The following is a 22,199-nucleotide window of genomic DNA, read 5'->3' on the forward strand; positions in this document are numbered from 1 at the left end:
ACATTCTCCTGTCTGAGCCTTTCGTTGTCTATGCTTGAAGCTACTAAAAAGGACAACTTAAAAATGTCACTGTAAAACGCAATTTGTAGCAACTTACTTACACGGTTAAGTTTGTCAAGACGATTGTTGAGGCATAGTCAAGCGAAAAAGAACGATGATTTGCACTGTAGATCTAGAATCTAGATACATGTTATTTCCATTTTATTTGTGCTAGTTTTGCTTGTGTATTGCTGTGCAAGAGCTGCAGCGACTCGCATAGAGACAGAAAGCTGGAATTTGAAAAAATCAGCAGTCAATGAACGAGGTGACCAATAGATTATTTTGCTAATGTTGTTTGAACTTGGTCAATTACAGTTACTTCCATGTTGAATTACCACAGTCACTACCACGCACAGTGTGCTTGACAAGACAATCTAAAACATTGCAGGTGTTAATGATTGTCACAATTAGTTAAAAAAAACTTTCCGCAATCTGTTTGTTCAAAAGCGTTTCAACCTTGAGCAAGCATTGTCATGCAAATTTATTATTAAACTACAAGAAGCTTTGCTATTTTAGAAATGTTATCAAGTAAATTTTATATTCACAGGCTGATAAAATAGATCTCATAATAGTTGATTAGCTGTAAATCGTTACTGTGTCCATATTATTGACTTTGAATCTAACCTAGCTTGACGGAGATTTTGCAATTATGAAGCTTGAAGGTTACGTCGGCATCGACACTTTGACAGAACAAATCAGAAAAAAGGCTTTGAGACAAGGTTTTGAATTCAACATAATGGTAGTAGGTGAGTACCTAAATTTACTGCACTTTAAAAAATTGCCTTGCGCTGGACAGTGGACACTCAATATCACCCTTGAAAGATCAAACCTTATTCAAAAAATAAACGTTTTGTGAAGCACAATACGCCTTCTGAAAAACGTTCAACATTGTTGCATTGCCAAAGCAACTGTTTACTTTCGTTTTGCTGTCCCTGCTGAGATTAGGACAACTGCAAAACAAACAATTAATTTTTTTACATTGATGGCAACGTATGTAGAAGTTCATCGGTGTTTTTGTAGTTGGATAATTGCCATTTTTCATATTTTCAGCTAATCTATTTCTGAGTGTGCAATGTCCCTGTTGAAATATAACTACCGTCATTATTCATAAGCACAACAGAGAAGGTCATGAATCATGATCCAATGTGCATTGCGCCACAACTTACTTTCAACGAATATTGGAAACACAGTAAATTGACGTGTTGGGATGAGAATACTGGAGTATTTTTTGTTTTAAGTTCTGCAAAATTAAAAAAGTTAATTTGTTTGCGGCTTCTTCGGTTTTCTAATGCACTTTTGAAACTCCAACGGTGTGGTTTAATATTACAAGCAGTAATCAGTAGCATGGGCAAAACCTGGTTTTACAAAAATGGCCAAGTGTTCAACTGAGGGCAGAAGAGGCCAAACTTGAAAGCAAATCAGCATTGGCATGTTTTTTTGCATAGGCAGTTGTTGCTGATTTAGTTCAACGTTATCGGACGTTATATTTCCATAAACACAACGGGTCTTTTTCAAGCAGCTTGGTTGGAGGAAGTGCTTTATGCATATTAATATCCAGACACCGCTTGAGTTAACTCTTCGCCAGGCGTCACCCTTATCAAGCCAAAAACAGTCCTTTTTACATTGATTCGACGTCTGTAGATGTTGAACCAGTGAATAAGAAACTCATTTACTTATTAAGTATGCATCAAGTTGCAAGGCGATTCCTTTTAAGAACAACTTAAAAATTTTAAGCTCATATTTCTTGAGTCATGCCAGACATCTGACGTGAAAGTGTTGCTTCATTTAACGTTTACCTCAAATCGACGTTTGTTGGCTAAAAGCCGATGTTGTGTAATCATTCATATCCCGTTTCATAACAAATTGTGTAATTTCTGCTCAACTTGTTTCAACTCTCCAACTATAACACGCTCAAATTACGTCCAATTGTTGAAGCAATGCCTTTTTGTGGTTTCACATCGTGAAGTAACGTAAAAGATCAATCCAAAACGATGAAACAACAGTTTAGTTTCATAAAAATAATACTGATATCAAACAAGGCCTTTTTCACATCAGATTGAGCAATATCAAATTATTTTTGTGGGATAAATTTTTTCCATTGCATCACTTGATAACATCTTTTGTTAGAAACGCAAATAAACCAATGAATTAATGTACCGTAGGTGAGAACCGTGAGATGAGTGTTTTTTCTGCTTGATTTTAGCTTTTTGTACGCACGACAAGTTTTGCCGATTAATTAAAGGAAATAGAGCAATTAGCCTCAGTGGCTACACGGTACACGTTGCAAGTATGCACATTGCACAGCTTCCAAGTTTGAGTTTCTACGCAGTGCTTTGCATTCCGATTATAAATATTTTCTCAATCTACCAAACACTATTGAATTTATTCTGGGAATGTGTATACCATTTTGAAGCTTCATTCTGGCAGTTTCTTTGATATTCTTGTGAAAGCTATGAACCGCTGACGCTCATTCATTCATCGAGTTGGCTGTTTGCAATCTCTTGAAGTGGAAGTATTGTTGTCAGTAACATTTTCTAGCTACTACTAAAACGAGAATTGTTCTGGAACTTAGCTTCTTTTTTCCACACGGTATGAATTGAACCTTCGTCACTCGATTTTTGTCATTTCTACGTTTACAGAACTAGGTGTCCTGAAAATCAGCGCTAAACTGAAATTTTGAACATTACGGTTTCTACCGGTTTTTATTTTGACTTTTCTTCCGGAACAACAACGTGTTGTTCATTGATGAGCTAAATAGTATGCATCTGGTGCCTGGGATTCGATGTGTTGTTGAATAGCATTTTAATAAATATGTGGTTTGTTGGGTTTGCGTTTTGTTTTGAAAAATGTTGTTTTTAATAGCATTTTCGAGATTTAGGAAAGCTAAAAGTTTGCATATTGATATTTTCAATTACTGATATTAGGCTGGAATTAAATTAAATTTGTGGCAGAATACGGTGCGATACTGATGAGCCCAGCCTAATGGGCGAAACACGTGTCTATCGCTGTCAATTCTTGCTACAAATCGGCTGCCGAGAAACAAAGCAAAGTAACTTTGTGTTCACATTAAAATTGCATCAAACATCAACTTTGTAATGCAATTCAACGCCGACTTGAAAAGTTCAGTTTTTGAGATGGGTAAAAATGACGTCCCTTGCTGCAAAATTTACATCACCTTCGATACGGGATATCCTTTCTTTTTCTAGAATACCGCAGGTCTATGTATTCAAATTTGCTAATTATAAGCTGGCTATTGTCTCAATCTGCTTACTAAACACATAAATACACAGATGGAAGTGGTTTTTAAATAATTAATTACTTTCCATCCATAAATAACTTATTTTAAATTAGACAATTTACCACCATCGAAGAGTAGAAGGATGTCTTTTAAAAGTATGTAATGTTGAGCAAGTTGCATATAAACGTGCGAAAACTAGTGTGGTGTCTCTTCTCTAAGCTACACAAAACTTGCAGAAAAATGCATCTTCATAATGGGGTTTACAAAGGTTTATCGACCAGTTTCGTGAATGGTATAAAATTTTATAGTCTACTTCATAAGTACTAACTAGCCACATTCTAAGTTATATGTCGCATCAAGTTATGTTTCGTCATGTCGGCTACACAGCCACGTGGTTAGGACCGTGGCACGACGCTCGATGAGACGTCGGTTTGACATCGCGCAAGAGCATGCGGTAGTGTCTCTGGCAAGACTCTTTGTGGCATATGTGGAGTCGATGGTAGACTCGATGATTGGTGTCCTTTCTTTCTGTTCACTTAAATGTTAAATCTTCAACCAACGGATACAAGATAGAAAATACTACCCTGGATATGATATGTGTTTGCCATTAATGTGTCAAGGACGAAAAAGACAGTACCGTATTGGCTACAACAATTAAGCCATATATTGAAGCGTCAGAATAAAGTCGGTTAAGTTGAAAATATAAATATGAAATCGAACTTTGACTCCTCTCTTTTCACTCTTTTTTGAATTAATCCAGCTATATTACAGAAGCTGGGCCTAGACTCTCCTAGAGTACCACCAACTTAAGGTTATGGTTGCTGCAGTAACTTATATCAATGTAGCAGCATTTAGTTGTAGGTCACATACCGCACCAGCACTAATGCTAAATTTCTCAATGTTGATGTTTAGCACAGTGGCATGTCCATTGTGTTTGGCAAAACGCCCACGAAGCCAGTTTTGAAGCACAAAACTTTGGGTTAATGAGAGTATGTAAGATAGCAATTTTCAGATTTTGTATTTGAAAGATATAATTTTCTTTTTCTAGCCTTGGTATTACAGCATTAGAGTATTGAAGGAATATTGTACATCAAACCGGCATGCACATGCTTAGCCAAAGAAATGGCGTTGTTCAAGATCATGACGCCAAAATGTATATAAAATTGTAAGTGTAATGATGATGATTTGCAATTCTGATCAACAAAGAAGTCTTGGCGTATTATAATGGTTTGATCACATTATTTAACGACTTCTTTTGGGACAACTGTCAGAAACTACTATTCAACCAATTAGAGCGGCCTTCTAAATCATTAATCGGACAATCAGTATGAGCACTTGCAGACGTAATGAGTTGAATGCACAGTAAATGCAAAGATTTATTCTTGCCATACGGTACTGTATGTAGTCGAATGAGTACTTGTATGTATGTCTGGTTTTCGTGATTGAAAAAATAACCGCATCTGCACTTGAATGTCAATTTTAGAAAAATTGCAAAATTCTTGCACCAACATAAAGAATGTTTGCATTGAATTGATGTAAACGTTTGAGCTTTCTATCTAAGAGGGCTGGACATTTTTATCGAGAGCAGCTTAGGTAAGGTATGATCAATTGCTGACAATTTACATAAATGTAAACGTGCATTGACTATGAATAATACATGAATAGTAAATCCCTTTGCTTAGGGGTTCTATGAACCATGGGATGACTATAGGTTGTGAAGACACCGTGACGCAGATATGTTTATAGACAACCTTTAAATACGCTTATTATGTCTTCTTCTAGAACGGGTACGCTCTTTATAGTCCAACCTTATGCAAGAATTAATTAGAATGTGCTGATATTTACTTATACCTTGTCATAAGAAGATAAAGGTGGTGGTGTTGGTGACATTTGGGGTGGTAGTGCAAATCTGAGTTCGTGACATTAGGAAACAAAGTTACTATGTACATTAAGGTGTAAATGACACTTCACTCACAGTCATAACCGTTCCAAAGAAAGACTGCTATTTCATCATCACCGTTGGACAGTCACACATTCAGGTCATTCGCTTTTAAAATTTCATATGGCTGACTAAATGCTACAAATGAACTACCGGACAGGATGATTTGTTGTTTCTTTTTCTGGTCACTTTTCTATTCTGTACTTTAATTATACTGTAGTTCGTTGGCATGGTAAACAGCATCTCAGCTAGAAAACCAGTTCGTATGTACAATTGTACATTGATGCTAAGGCTGCAGACTTTTGATCAATGCAACAAAAGACCGATTTGATGCTTGGGGTAGTGACATTTTTATCAATTTAGAAATAATATCGTTTTTTCAAATTGCACAATTTGAGCTGCTTTCACTCAGTAACTTTATTGCAGAGGTAGGCTACTCTTGAACCGAGGCCCGGGTCATTTTAAAGGCCCGAAATGTTTTGGGGTCTAGAATGAAAATACACCGCCTATTTTTGGAATCGTATATTTTTTCTAGAAGTTTATTGTTTGCAGGGTCTGGGCCTCTCATTTCGGAATTGGGCCCAAGTTATTTTCTCAACGAGGACCTGTTTGAACTTTTCTGTTGTTTTATTTATATTTGGTTGGCAAGGTTTTTCTACTTTTTTGTATTTGATTTTTTTAGATATTTTTGTAGCACTATTGCATTTGTACTGAACAGAATTGCTTCAGAGGGTAATTTTGTAATAGAAAATTCTAGAGTTTCAATCATCCATATTTCAATTGATCCTTAATTTTTAGCAATTCTGTTACGTGGCTAAATTTTGGATCAAGGCATAAATTCATTGACATACAAGAGAACAAGGGTTATAACTGTTTTCACTTGGTAATTTAGCAGAAGGACTGTTTGGGGGTACGATTGGATTGATTAAACGATGCCGAATTGTCAACGAATAGACCAATCCACACGGCAAATACAACAGAACAGGACCATGAAATTGTCATGAACTCGTGATGGCAATTAGCTTCCAAGTTCATGCCTGGCGCAACTTGATTTGGAATTGTCACAGTTCGCAGTGATTCATTAGAACATGTCCATGTCTCCAAGAGGGCTGAAGTCAATCAATAAACTTTTACTCTCTCTCAAGTGAGATCATAAAAATGCTCCTAATACCGTCAAGTGTCAGTACAAGAAAACTGACACAACTGTGATCTGCTTGAAACAAATTAGATTCTTTCTTTTTCTTTCAGGAAGCTCTGGGCTGGGAAAATCCACGTTAGTTAACACGATTTTCAAATCCAAAGTCAGTAGAAGAATGCCCGAAGAGGAATATACCACCCCCAAGACCGTAGAGATTAAATCAATCAGTCATGGTAAGGATTTCGTTGATTTGACGTGAAAAAACATTGCATCATCGTCAAGAATTACATCCACTACGGTGAATCTTGAAGTTAACCTTTTAAGGTTAATCATGCGGTTACGGGTCATGTGCTGGAGAGACGACAAAACAGTCTTTAATTTACTCTCCATGTGTGGCTAAAGGTTCGGTCAATATGCAAGACCTCTTTTCAGAAAATCATTGTTTCTTTACATCAATTTTATGTTTAAAACGCAAATTATGAAACTTCCTTGTCCGTTTTTTGCTATTCAATGAATGAATTGAGCACAAGCGGCATCGTTTTTGAACATAGATATTTATTGCTCATGCTGATAACATCAAAATGATCACACCGATACCAACAATATTGCTTCGTCTTGCTGAACCAAAAAAGCTTTCTACCATCAGAAAAACAAGATGAAACTCAAGTTGTGAACAAAGAAGGTGTGATCGATAAGCAGGTCAATTGATTCAGGCTGGAGATATTGAAAATAAACAAAGATTTTTTTCATGCCTTTTGTAGTCGATAGAAAGGTTTTCGTCAATCTATTAGACTTAGCACACATTGACTTGTTCTTCTTTGTGTGGTTTAGTAATGAAATATTGGATATTGAATACGAAAACAATAATGTTCCAAGAAATTTTAAAAATTTGTGTGTGATTACGAACTGTCTTTTAATTTACTCATCATTATCGAAGGATTAGTGATCTATTTATGTAAATAAAGGTTCACACCTTTTGCTTCATGGCGGTAAAAAGGTAGATTATGCTCAGGGGCGAATCTAGTAAGTAGCCTTGAGGGAGAGAGGGGCGATTTTAACAAAATACAATGATGTGTAGGTCTACATTAAGCCAATCTTACAAAGTTACAAATACACCATGAATAAAGTTACTTTTCTGTGTTTTTGGGGGCGTTCGCCCCAATCACCCCCCTCTTGAATCCGCCACTGACTAGGCTCCCAGAGTGCCAGAAAAAGGTCAAACAAAAAGATATTGATTTAACAAAGATAACTTTCATGAGAATATTCTTTTCAGGTAATTTTGACCGAACTCTGTGCAAAGTCAACAAGCAAATCTATTTGTTGTGTTAGGGTTTGAGCAGCAACAGATGCGATACAGCAGAAGCTGATTGAGCTTCGAATCAAAACTTTCTAAGTTCCGAACCTTGTCCAACCAGTCGCTACTTTCATCAACACACAGCTTTTTTTTGTTGGTTCAAAATAAAGAGAATCTTAGATAACGTTTTGCTGGACAATTCCCTTACTTTTGATATGCATGGAACAATGGGCGACGGTTACATGCTTTTTTATCGGTTGTTTATTTTTGACTTTTCACTGTGACATTCGATTGATATCTTTAAATCATTGGTTTTTTCAAACATCCAGGTATTTTATGTGCTTTATTTGATAGTATGGCACAACTAAGACCAACATATATTTTCTTATTCAAATTTAAATCATTTGCATACATTGATGTTTCGACTAAATTGCATTGCAGTTTCAGAAGAATTTGAAATTTTTTATTTTCTACGTAATTTACTTTCCTGCGGATCACGAAGATGTCGCACTGCCGCTAATTTCATATTTAGCCATCACCTTGTAGTGAACTAATTTTAAAACAGTTGGTTTTTATTGAACCATAAACACAGTACGAGCAGAGGATTACGTACAACATGGTGGTTAAGTGGTGACTACAGCTGAAAGCACTTAGCTTGTAATTCAGTCCTAGCTTTAAGCGCATGATTGATATCGTACAATGTTATCGATTGCTTGGCTTTAAATCCTGTGATGGCACAAAACAGTAAAAGTGTATAAGCAACCTTGCTTACGATAGAAAATATGTCTTCCCGGTTGCCGTAGCAGCAGCATGGTTTTTGTGTATCATAGCGTTTTTTCAATGTTGTCAAATTTTTTCCATCAAAACTGTAATTTCAAGGCTATATCGGGTAACATAGCAAGCCAACGCAGTTGCAGTTGTGCGAAATTCAGACAGCGCTGCTCCTGATCAGACAACACAGAAAGGGGGCCAAAAAAACAACGACATAAATTGGCTTTTTGTGATGTGCCTTGCAGCATTACTCAATTGTGGCAAGATTAATCGACCTATTGCTAATACCGAGGAGAAATGTCATCCATTGCACTTAAGTGTGCAGCACACTCAGTATTTAAACAGGCTATTTATTGACTATTTTGATTCACATATTAATTCACTTGTGTTTCAACAGTGATTGAAGAGAAAGGTCTTCGATTGAAACTGACCGTGACAGACACTCCTGGGTTTGGGGATCACCTGGACAACAGGAATTGGTAAAATTCTAAGTTTGTCAATTCGTTGATTTTATCGTCACTGAGCATCATGATCTATAAGATATAAACCTTAGATTAAAACGACAGATAAGGTAATGCAGCAACAACAAGACATACAATGCTGCGTTATGGAGGGATGTTCCCTATTCTCGACATAGGCTAGAAAATAACAACAATAGTCAAACGAGTGACGCAACAAGTGAACGCAAAATTAAGATTTGAAAATTTTGAAGATTACAAACTTTAAAAAATTTGAAATCGCTTTCCTCCCAATCGCAATCGATTGGTTTAAGACTCACCATCACATTCCTCATCTTTTCAGCTGGCAGCCGATCTTGAGACACATCAACGACCAGTACGAGAAGTACCTGAACGAAGAGATTTCGATCAAGAGGAGAAAACGCATTCCTGACACTAGAGTGCACTGTTGCATTTATTTCATCCCTCCTACTGGTCACTCGTAAGTTTATTATGAAGTTGATGAATTTGTAATGTTGCCAACAAGTTAATTACAATTGTATGTGTTAAACTAAATATTACCATATAGTTTGCTAATAGATTTTACGTTTCATGATCTTGTCAAACAATGTTGGAAATGTTTCACTTCGTTGTTTTATTATTGCCATGGAATCGACAAAATACTGTATAAGTGTCAAAGAGAAAAACTCAAAACTGTTCCGGAAATAAAGTTGAGCAAATCAAAACTTTGTTAATTTTTAACAAGCATTACTCTACTCGACCCATTTACCAATGATCTAGAAAAGTGAACTGCTTCAGGGACAATTGTTTTTGTTAGTTCATTCTAAAAACTGCGTATTGGTGTCTGAATTATTCAGTGACAATTCTCAATTCTTTCACGCCTAATTGATGTTCTGTAACGATTCTCTGACGTTTGAAAAGCTGAACTTAGACACCAAAAGACAAGGATTTTGTAGAAGGAGAACGACCTAGACATAAAATCTGTCATTGAAAATGACGGATTTTTCTGTCTGGGGATTGACACCTTCTCAAAAGAGCTTGAAACGTTTTCAGTTTAATTTCCAATTAAGTCGAACATCTCCATGACTTTGAATGTGTCTTGCCTTTTTTTCGGGAGAATATTGTCTTATTTTTCACTGTAAATTATTTAAAGATAATACTGGTAAATGCGTCCATGAATTTTTATTGAAACCGGATGCAAGCTGTTTAGGTCCCTACTCTGCAGCCGAGTAGCTGTGACCATAATACTAACTCCCCCCCAATACCCATTGTCCTGGAATGTGACAAACCAAGACTTCTCTATTGTTTCATGCATGTAGTGATGGTGGAACGTTTAAAACGACAGAAGGAATGGAAAGTTGAATCAAGTTGTATCACCGGGGATTTTTGCCATAGCCCAGCCAACAAATAAATTATTTTTTTACATTGATACAACGTTTGCTGACTATTGACGTTAGATAAATAGAATGTTTGCTGGCTAAAAACGAATTCGTTAAACCTTGGCAAATTACCGCCAGAAAGTTGATGGAAAGAGTCTAGAATACAATTGGGAATTTAGTCATTCGAACTAGAAGACCACTTCCCAGACAACAAAATTACATGAATCTATGTAAAAATGACGGATTTCGCCGTCTTTGGAATTTCTTGGTGTATGAAAAATCGGCTTTTTTAACTCACCAAGGGATGGTTTGTAACAATTGTGATATCAGACTGGCGTTGGCTGCTGCAAACTTGACAAATCGTAACATAATTCTTATTGTGTATTTCGCGAAATCCATCAGTGTTTCGAATCATGCAATCACAAGGCTTCAGTAGAATCTGAGACAGCACAAAGCCTATTGCTAAAAGTAGCTGCAAATTACATGTTTCATGACTTAAAACTATTTCAAAAATGCGAGTAGTTTCCTCCATCTGCACCTTAAAGTACTTCAGCATAATATTTCCCTGGCCTAAGTGTCAAAGCATAGTCTGTAAGCAGATGTAGACACGGGTAGGCACGGTTGCATAGCAGTTATGCAATTGAAATTTATTTAAGAAATGCTTTTGTTTCCTAATACCTACCTCACGAGATTTTTTTGGCTAAGAATGCTGAAATCAAAATAAACATAACTCTTGAGTTGAAACTTAAATCAAGTATAATACAGAAAAAATATATTTATCGCTTCCTTAAGGTTAAAGGTAAGCAGGTTTGTTTTCTTCACAAACATCAGTGAATTTCACACGTCATTTGCGAATTACGCCACAATGCCACTATTTTCATTACGATTCCCGAAACAGTGGAAAAGTAGTAAAGGATGCTAACAACAGCCTGTTAAATCAAAGAACTTTCTTGCGGACAAAAACGATGCATTTTAATCGCAAAATTACCTCAAGGTCAAACTAACATCACATGATTTAAAATTGAGCTTCTCATCCATTCGACCCTTGTGACAACACGTCATGATTTTCTGTTGTAGTCTCCGACCAGTCGACATCGAAGTCCTGAAAAAGTTGGTTGAGATTGTCAATGTCATTCCTGTTATCGCCAAATCCGATTCACTGACTGTGGAAGAGAGAGATCGCTTTAAAGAAAGGGTAAGTTTACATGGTAAAGAATGAATGTTTTCTTGTTGTAAATTCAGTATGATTCAAGCATACTTGATATGGAAATATTACTTTCTTTTCAGTTGTTATGCGAACTGGAAAATGCCGAATCAAATCGTTTTCAAATAGGTTTAGGTGTTGCTTGTAGTGGTTGTTTAAAAGGTAACGCCGAATCGTTCATACTTAAACCTCGTTTTTGAGTCGCGGAAATGTCGCTGATAAGCAATCGTACACGCCAATGTCCGGGTTATTGCGAGTGTTTGTCTAACTAAGTTGAACGTTAAGCTCCGAGACTACGTGAAACTAAGCAAATATTGGACGTTTTTCAATGTACAATTATAATTCTATATATGTATTCAAAACTAATCTGTTCACTTTTACTACAGTGGAGGTAAAATTCAAAACTGCTCTGCAGTTTCATGAACCCTAGGTACAGATTGTTATCTTTGCTTTGCTGTACTCTGTGGGAGAAGTGTCCATTCAAACATCGATTCAATCCATTTTCAGTTCGTGTTTCGTTTTCTGGAAACTAAATAAGGTTCTGTGGTCTATTTCACGTTTTTTGACGTTGAAAAGACAGAAAAAACGCGATTGTTAGCTCATAACTCCTAAACTAATTAACTTGAAAAGGAAGTTGTCAATTAGCAGTGACAGATCTTCTGGTTGGCGGCTGGCGCATACATGTTTGGTCCAAAGAATGACTTTACATTTTCAATTCATCTCGTTGTTGGGTAAATTTTTGTCCAGTTATGTTGCATTAACAAAAATTAAACTGCTCGCCAAAAATCGAATTTTGAAAACCAGTCAACAAAGTTACGAATTTGTGCACACTAGCCTTATGTGTGGTGGGTTGGGTTTTGTGAAGGGTTTTCAGTTAAAAACTCAGTTCGGTACATTAACGCTTATTGCATCAATTCAACCACTACAGACGTAACATTAGAATGACGACTTTTTAGCTGCATCTATGCTGATCCTATCCAGGTAGGCTACGACTAAATCTCAAATGAGATGTAGACACATTTTTTGAAAAAATTTTGAACCTTTTTTTTAATAAATCTAAGTTTTGTCGTCACGTTATTCCATCCAGGCGCTGCAGCTATTGGGACTGTGTTGCTATCAAGCGCTGTGAGCTTAGCATTTCCATTTCGAGATCCGCACTAGGGTTGTATAAACTGATTTTGTAGCTTTGCGAGCTTCAACCGAAAACGAAACGTACAAGAATTTTAGAAAACAGATTTGTTCTTAATGCAAAAAATGTCCTTGCGCCGTATTTCTTCAAAATTTACCAAAAAATTATTAAGAGCTTACGAATGTATCAAGCTTATGAGTGTACGATACAAGTCAAATAAACCATATGTTGATAGCGAAATTTTGAAGCAGAAATGATTTTTTTTAGATTTGTAATAGCTCAATCACGATAAGTTAAACAGATGGTTTCACTGGAGTTGGTACAAAACTGGTAGATACATACACGAAACTTTGTGAAATTGTTGTTTTTCCAGATCCAACGGGACTTGGCGGAAAACGGCATCAGAGTTTATCCGGATATTGAAAACCACGATCACGATGATGATGAGAAGGAAAATAACAAAAATTTGCAGGTGAATTGTAGTGGTTTTAAATGTTTTGTTTTTAAAAACCTTTCTTGTTATTTGCTAATCCAATGATTCTGCTTTTGTGTTTGACTGATATAGTCAAAGGTTGTAACATTAAGTACATGCAAAAAAAGTGTCGGTAATTTTCTCTAATTACTGGTTAGTTTCGTGTTAAATGGTTAACTGCCCTGATTAATATTGATTAATGACTTCCTCCTTTCACGATTATTTTTAGACTATTCATCATTGCAGTCTCGGTGCCATGCAAAATTTCGCACTATATAGCGGTTGTGGGACCATGAGACAATTTTTTAGTAGCATATTTCGTGCCAATTTACTTGCGCAGTCTCATCCACGTCTGCTTGCATTTATTAAACAAATGACATACTATGAAAGATTAATGAGGTTTTTGTGAGAAGTTTCACGATTTTGTGGGCTTGGAATATAGCAACAACAATGTTGTGATGTACATTGTATGATCTTTTCATGTTCAAAATCAAAGATGTACGTGTACATCCATGCCAATGTTAAGCTCTCATTCACATCGAAGTTTTATTTTATTTTTTTCACTGTGCTATGCACGAAATTGGCAGCACAATGAGATATATTGTCGTTGCAAACGCATCAAAACAACAACTTTTCTTGCCAAGAAAATGTCACAATTGACACTTCAAAATGGTGCTTCTTCAATCAATCTATACAGACGCCATGATTATATTTTTTTCTACCAGCTGTAGGCGACAACCACGTTATAGCTTTTGCATAATCTCGATGCCACTCTACGCTTTTGCAGAGTCGTCTTCCTTTCGCTGTTGTTGGCTCGACATCTAGCCACCAGGTGGGGACAAAGACAGTGCTGGGCAGGAAAACGCGTTGGGGAGTGGTTGAAGTGGAAAACGAGTCGCATTGCGAGTTTATTCATTTACGAAATATGGTCATCAGGTAAACCGGTTCTTTTGTTTTGATTTCGACTGGCCAGCAGAGAATTCTGTTTGGGTCTTGGAAAATTTTAAGCCAACGGTGGGCAAACTGCGTCTCACGAGCCTCATTTGGCTTGCCAACATACCTTCTGTGGCTCTTCTAGCTGAGTAGGCTAATGATATCCCAAATTGAGAAAGTGTAGTGACTTTATAACTCAACGCCCAACAGTTTATATCAGACACAATTTAAACGGCTGTAAGTTTCTAAAACAAAACATTCTGTCATTTTCTCAGTGTCAGAATGAGTACAAATGATTCCTGAAGAGGAAAGGTCAGATCAAATTGGAAGAATACAAAACTAAATTGCAAAAATTACAGAAGTTTCAAGCCAGATTTGCAGAAGCTAAAACCATGCTTTGACATCTTTGTAAATCCAAGCAACGTCAATGTGGTCAGTGATATGGCTGTCCAGTTTGCCAACAGTTTGTTACAAGCACGTGTGGTTTGGAAAAGGAACTGATTAAAATGCAAAAGACATGGCTCTAAAAATTTCAGTTAATGCCACACTACAATTGAGTTTAAGAGAAAGGTTCCAAAGTGTAAAAGACGTTTCTGTATTCAGCAGGCCATATTGTTGTGAATTTTTATTTTTTGAAATGAAATTTGTAAAGTAAAAACATCGTGCAATCCCAACAAATGAACACTTGGGAAAATTAATTAATTCATTCAACTTCAACCAAACATGGTCCAAATTTTCAAAGATTACCAAATCAAACAAACACCTAATATTGTGTTTTTTTATGTTAAGCTATTTCATGCAAACCTTGCATTGTTTACCTATTTTACTGACACAACACATTTTGTAGCCCGCGAGTGTTTATACTCTGTATTTTTTCTGCATTTGACTCTTTTATTGAACAAGTTTACCCACCCTTGTTTTTTTGTCGTAACTAACTCATTTCTTCACGTCGTGTGGGTTTTAACCGGTTTTTGCGCAACCTTTGAAGGTTTCTTTCGGCAACAACACTTCAAGCCATTTTCGTATTTTTTTTATTTTATTAAAAATACCTTGCTCAGGAGCCCCATCTTTTGTTTGACCAGCTATCAATTTAACAGCGCTCGGTGTGATATTGAGCAATCGCCACAAACTGCACCATGTTTTTTTGGTTATTGGTGGCTGATTGTTTTCGTTTCACAAGGAACAGAAGGCAACTTTAGTTGTTAAAAGCCTTGGTGCACAACGTTCTGGGGAGAATCAGCTCGGCTAACCAGATCAGTGACAGAGCGGTTGTCGCTTTCTCAGGACCGGTTGGTTTGGGATAGGTTCCAGGTCGGTTCATGTCAAAGACTTTATTAAAAGCGCTACCGACTGTGTAAATTACTACATACCATAGTGAGGATAAGTCGGGTAATAATGAAGTCCCATTGTGCATCTGATAACAAGTGAAAGAGAGTGATGTCCCTACAAACCAACTTTTAAAAATAAATGGACTAAAATCAGTGCAAATCACTTCAACTTTTGTGGAGCAACAATAAATAAATCATTACTTAATAGTTTGAGATTATTTGAATCAGTTCGGTATTGATGATACCTTCCCGTAGCCCAAAGCAATACTCTCTGCAGCCTCATTTTCTCACAGCTGATATATAGGCAATAAGCAACTGGTTGTTCCAATCCATAGTCTGATATCATGAAACTACTATCATACATGTAGGTTACCCTTGGACGTTCACTCTGTGTGTCACAAACTGATTTAATTTAAACAAATAAAATAAAAATCTTGTGATGACAGTCGATTCACTTTTTATTGAAGATTAACTTTTGCGCATTTAAAACATTAGAGATAGTCATCAATTGCTTGTTGTTGTTTTGTTATACGGTGCCGCCATGCTTGATGCATAAAATCGGTTTAGCTTCAGCGTACTTTACTGCAAGCCTTATCAGAGCAGCTTTGTTGATGAAGTTCATGTAGGTTTTCTATTTCATCTTGTTTGTTTTGGTTATTCTGTGAATAAGCGAGATTTTGTTTCTGATGGAAGTTTTTGTTTTCAGGACTCATTTGCAAGACTTGAAAGAAGTGACAGCCCAAGTTCACTACGAATTATATCGACACAAGCGATTGGAAACATTAAAAGAATTACCTCTTGACTCCGTCAGTTCTGCTCCTCCATCGCCGAGTGATGTTGGCACCCCTACTAGCCAGAAGAATGGGGGACATACCCCTGTAATAAATGTCTCAAATCATACGACCCCTGTTAAAAATTCCCCTATGAAACCAGCTGCCAATCATGTAGGCAATAACAAAAAACCTCAACCGATTACAGAAAGTAAAATCTAGTAAGGCCATTCAGAACCTGACCGATTTTATTGCATTCACCAGTATGCATTATGATTTTGGCGCCAAACGCAGTAAGGATGTAACAGGTTCCGTTTGTCGCTCTCATATTGTACATTTCCCATCTTTAAGTTAATATTTCTATTTCATTTGTTTGCAAAACATTACACTAAGCGCTGCTTTGAAAAACCTTTGCTGGAAATAGCAGTTACTGTTTTTATTATTCATTTCAAACGTCCTTGAAAATATTTTGAAAACTTTATCCTCCGAATCAGCTTCTTTGTCTCTTGATGCCGACTCACATCAAATTTTAGTTTTTGAAAAGCAGGCAGTGAAATGCTGGCAGCGTTAAAGCAGCGATTATCTCGTGTCCTGCGCATGCTTGTGTTACACAACGTCGTCCTATGCGTTGACTTGTGACACAATGTGACATTGTACTTATTTTTGTTTTCCTTCATCCCAACCGTTGATACTTCCACATGGAGCGATGAGATGGCGCAGTGAATAAGACGCTGGCTTTGTAATAATGCAAACCTGTTTCGACTCCTGGCTTAAGCTGATTGTTAACACTGCTCATCTCTACCCAGGGTGTAATAAATTGGGTTGGCGTGATTGCAACAGGAAAGGCAGCCCAGAGAAGGGAACTGGCCACCCTACTTTTGTTTGTTCTGAAGGTTTAGTATGATGAGAAGTTTCTCTTATTACCCGAATTCAGCAACTGAGTATGGGGGACACCTATACCTTAACAAGTTTACATGGGTAGGTCTTGAACAATGACTCTGCACTATGTCGCCTTGATGAGGCGCAAGTCACTTTGGTTCAAGTTGCCTCATAATATTTGTTTTTTTCGCTACTTTACACCAAACTAAGCACCAGCTTCCGTCAGCATTTCATCCGGTGTATTCAGAAACATGCCTGACTTAGAACCCTCTTAGCGCACCTGATATTTTAGGCCTAGGGATATCACCAACAACAGACAATTGACTTTGTGTTGGGGCCAAACTATACGGTTGTTATGTGTGATGAGTTGGATGTTTCTTGTTATCGTTTTAAACAGCTTTATATGGCCGAATTCGTTAAACCGTGAGAGATATTCATTGAAAATGGTTGAGTAACAATTCATTGTTATTATTAGAATATTGACTGCTCGTTTTCAACGTTAATAAATTGTATTTTGCTGCTGTTGTGACGTACGGATTGTATCATATTATTTGTGTAATTATTGTGAGCTCACATTCATTCCTTTAATTTAATAGAAGTAGTTGCAGTTTATACATCGATTGATTCATCTAAAAAACGCAAACAATGCTGTCGTTTACTTTGCTCTTGCTGGTTGCAATCGTTGCAAGCAATTTACTGTTGCATGCCTTGTTTCTAAGGTGACCGTTATTCACTTTGTGTTTACAAAAAATTGGACAAAATAAAGGATTTGAGCACTTCTTTCACATTCGTCCTTGTCTCATCCGATATCCTCTCAGGCGACCAAATGTAAACGCGTTTTTACTTCGATACAAAACTGATGGTTTTCTGTCAAAACACCTTTTAAGTTTTGATATTATTTCGTAGCCTAGCATATAAATCAATATGCGGATTTTTGTATCACAGGAATGGCATGTACTCGTTGACACCGAATTATCGCTTTACAGGCAAGAAGTTAAAGTTTTGTTCGTTGTATGCGAACACTTTATCCAAAGATTTGTTTCGTTTTGTAAACGTTCTTTTACGTCAATATTGCTTTACCAAGCGTTACTCTAATGTTACTTTTGTCGAGATTTTTCGGAATGTATATTATGTTCAAATGTTTCCACGTTTTATTTTCACATTATTTTTATTGAATCTTTAGAAAAAAGTAACATGAAAGCGCAATACTCTTCCTTTTCAAGTAACACCTCTTTGTTTCCGAAAAGTCCTTCAACACATGTTCTTGCCACAAAGCTTTACCATTTTTGATTTTGGTAAGAATCAAACACCAGGTGACTGCTGCTGGTTTTTTAACCCTTCAGTGCCTCTCAAAGTCATGTGATATTGTCGCATGATTAATTCTATTTATTGGCTTTTATATTAAATCTTGATTCAGGTCTGCAAGCATTTTCAGCAAAAATGGCGCATTAATTGCCACAACAAGACCAGGTTTGTAGCTCAACTAGATGAGCTTGTTTTTTTTTTCTGCACGAATTTTAGTGTGAAGACACCCCCATTTGGCATCCATTGTTTTGTAATGGAAAGAACACAGAAAATGTGAATTGCCCATTTCCGAAATGCTATGAAAGTTGCAAAGGTAGAAGTTTTTTTCAACTTTTTATCACCTTGTTCTTCTATACCAGGTTGCAATCCTTTGGTTTTGAACTTCCCTGTCAAAAAGATCCAAACACTTGAACCATGTTTAATGATAGACTGCATCACTTTGTTTAGGCAATATAAGCAACACTTTTGCTCTCGTTGGTACAGAAAACGTTAGTTTTTTCAGTGCAAACTTGATTGCAGATGCTGGTGACAAAACTTGCAGCAGTAATGTCGAAGATTTAGTAACTACAGTTGCTTTTGATTACAATAAGTTTTATTCATGGTAGCAATGTAGCTGCATTTTCGAAATATGTGTTAAGGCAGCTTATTGTTGTTTTTCTTTTTTTATCAAATCATGTCTTTGACGTGTTTATAATATCTTGCTTTTTATTTTGTGTTCCTAATAACCAAGAAAATGTCACTTTGTTGATTGATTTTGCCAGCTAATAAAATTGTACCGTTTGTTGCTGTTTAAAACAAAAATGTCACAATTTTTAACTGGCAACAGTGCATTTTGCTCATGATTTTGACAAGTATCTTCATCCAACAAATATAACTGCTATCGCCATCTTTGTTGTGATGTTGTATGGGAAATGTCGTGATATTAAAACTGTAGTTAAATTCAAAAGGTAACTATGCCAAAACAACGTTTTAATTAAAAAATACTGATACTAGAGATGAAGCAGTAATCCGACATAATATTAAGCATACATCGAAATCAAATATATTTTTCTTATTAATTACAGATTGATGACAAAAACGTACAATTAAGTTAACAACTGTTAGAGAGTTTGTCAGTCAAGCGTGATGCAATTTCACTGAGAAATGTGGTTGTTTCCGTCTTTGTGCAGATCTAGGCAGAATTGAACAATGTCAATTCATAAGAATCATATCACAGCACTTCCAGCCATCATTTACGTCGGTATAACAGTTGATTGCAATAAAACAGACTAAGTGCAAACGATCAGTGCGAGTGTTTAAAAAATCAACGTTTGGAATGTGTAGTGATTTAAAAGTATACAGAAAAAGCGAAAAAATGTAGTATAGCGAAAAAATCGAAATAGTTCTTTCAAACTCAACTATATTGCATTCTTTGTTCTTAGAAATTTTGCTGCGTTATAATAAGTTTTTCAAGATCCGCTACTGCTTTTGAATATTATGTTTGGACCAAAATGATTAACACAGTGTAGCCTACTACAATTTGTCATTATGTTTGCTTGATGAATCAACTTTTGCTATAAGTGCAATCTTCCTTGTTGATTAAATGAATTTCATACAATCCTTCGGTGTAGGCTACAAATGCTATTTGTCACCCGTCAAATTACCACGGCAGATCACTTAAAATATTAATTTATCATCAGCATCTCTTCATCTTGAAACACGTTGATTCTATGAGCAGTCGGGCAGATCAACTTGCGGCATAGGTTGCATGTCTTCACTACTGAACAAAGCACGTAAAATCATTAGAAATCTTCTTATGAGTAGATCTCAACTTTTGCTCATAAAATAAATAAAATGTTACAAATGTATATGTCAGCAGTTTTCACAGCATTATTTAGCTCTTGAACATAATTTTACTTCGATTACTTCGCTTAATGAAACATCGAGGATTGCTTTGCAGTTATAAAGAAGGCCAGAGCTGTCTTGGTTGTAATTCATCATCATCACGTGCCCTCTCCGATCCGGAGGTTGGCTGTCACTGTCTTCCACAAGTCACGTTCTTCCGCTACTCTTTTTGTTTCTCCAATGCTTGACAAATCAGCCCACTGTATCACGTCATCTCCCCATGTTCGTCTCCTTCTTCCCCTGCACCTCTTTCCTTCCACCATACCTTCAATAACCAATTGATGTAGCTGTCCTGCCGATCCTCTCAAAATATGTCCCGCGAATTTCATCTTTTGTTTTGCCAAGTCGTTTGCCCATGTATCTTGCACTCCAATTCTTTTCCTAATTTCTTCGTTTGTAATGTGTTTTTTATATGATATTTTTAATATTCTTCTGTAGCACCAGAGTTGAAAAGCATTAATTTTTTTGTGAATTTCTTTGCTGTAGGTCCAACTTTCACTTCCATATGACATGACTGGTTTGATGTAACAAGATAGAAGTCTCAGTTTTAATTGTAAATTTATTTCTCCTCTTAAAAATTCCTTGCATTTCCAAAATGACGCTTTTGCTTGACCGATTCTTCTTTTTATATCATTGGTTGTATAGTAGTTGTAGTACAGTTGTAATTACAACTGCCAATAATAGTGCATGCATGGCATCGTGGTCTTACATGCAAGGTGTTTGTCTGCTTTCGGATAGGTCCACATAACTATACAACTTGTCAGAAACAGAAGCTTAATTCTCACCACCGGCAGCTCATAGAGAAGCAGACATAGACATGTAGAGATTGTTTTGCATAAGAATCAGTCCTGGAGCCAAATATTTTTCAGTACGGTATCCATATCTACGACCTGCCAAGCACAGTCCATACAAGATACACATAACCGGATCTCCTGCCTAAACCTCATCGCGCAACGTCGTGGAATCACTTCGAAGATAGTTTCGGCCAGGACACTAAAACATTTCTAGATTATCTCCAACAATGACGACATCATCTTGGCAAACTAAAATCGTGGGCAGATTTCAATCTACAACCGAGAATCTGACCATCAATCAATCGAAAATTACTCTCGTTGTGCCACAAGCCAAAGTTTCTTAGACTAACACTACACAGATTGTTCATCTATTGCTGTCACTTGAAAGTGGGCAAAAACTGCCATTCCGTACTGCACCATTAAAACAATTGGCAGATTTCATCTTGAGAGCACAAGGGCCTGACACAGTAAGTGATTTCGTCTTCCTGAAAGTCCTCTATTAACATCAATCAACTCAGACTCTAAAATTCCTACAAGTCAACAAAATGCTGGAAAAAATTGGAAAGCGACTTTGAGATGAATTGTTCCACTCTTTCAGTTTCTCTAGTCAGGTATCAACATATCGTTTACAGACATTTTAGGCTACTCGAACGGTAACCACTTTAACAAGTCGAAATTCTGCCACTGAAATTGACTACAATGCAACCGCCAACCAATCAGAACGTGTTATAAGAGGCTACCGTCCAATTGTGACCCTTCTAGCACTCATCCAGAGAGTTAATGCTTGTTTTAAACTTTATTTGGTAATTACAGAAGAAAAAGAACAATAGCAGTTGTGAGAATCGAACACGCGTCAATGAAATGACTACTTTCTAGCCCTAACCCTAACCACTAAGCCAACCAGCTGACAAAAAATCCATCACTTAATTTGCTTTCTATGATCTTCTTTTCGCCATTTTTTACGTCACTTAAACCGTAGCTTATGATTGGTTGGCGGTTTCATTCTAGTCAATTTCAGTGGCAGAATTTCGACTTGTTAAAGTGGCTACCTACTCGAACATCCATTGTCTATCAGAAACATATGACTTGCTTATCGCGAGATTTAGGTTGCAACAAATTACCTTGCTCTACTGTACTTACATACTTTGGAACATAGTGTGGCGCCCGAGAGCTAATTTTCTCTGACGCAACCCGCGTCACTGTGACGTCAGGTCGTATTCCAGAATCTTCCTTTCCAATCAACAA

The 22,199-nt window shown here is 36.7% G+C and overlaps 1 protein-coding gene across 1 annotated transcript; it reads left to right on the top strand.

Moving 5' to 3' along the window:
- The first annotated feature begins 591 nt into the window (after nt 1–591).
- LOC145771840 (neuronal-specific septin-3-like) lies at nt 592–19,162 on the top strand. The gene is made up of 8 exons (XM_082583572.1): nt 592–785; nt 6,465–6,587; nt 8,817–8,898; nt 9,221–9,358; nt 11,334–11,451; nt 12,963–13,061; nt 13,849–13,997; nt 16,029–19,162. The coding sequence occupies exons 1-8, from the start codon at nt 689–691 to the stop codon at nt 16,312–16,314; spliced, it is 1,092 nt and encodes a 363-aa protein (XP_082439698.1). The 5' UTR covers nt 592–688; the 3' UTR covers nt 16,315–19,162.
- Nucleotides 19,163–22,199: the final 3,037 nt, after the last annotated feature.

The sequence above is a fragment of the Aplidium turbinatum genome, chromosome 6 (genome assembly GCF_918807975.1).
Source record: "Aplidium turbinatum chromosome 6, kaAplTurb1.1, whole genome shotgun sequence".
In the NCBI taxonomy this organism is placed as follows: domain Eukaryota; kingdom Metazoa; phylum Chordata; class Ascidiacea; order Aplousobranchia; family Polyclinidae; genus Aplidium; species Aplidium turbinatum.

Coding starts and splice junctions, on each gene's coding strand:
- LOC145771840 (XM_082583572.1), top strand. CDS start 689: ATGAAGCTTGAAGGTTACGTCGGCATCGACACTTTGACAGAACAAATC. Junction 786..6,464: donor ATTCAACATAATGGTAGTAG/GTGAGTACCTAA, acceptor TTTTTCTTTCAG/GAAGCTCTGGGCTGGGAAAA. Junction 8,899..9,220: donor CACCTGGACAACAGGAATTG/GTAAAATTCTAA, acceptor TCATCTTTTCAG/CTGGCAGCCGATCTTGAGAC.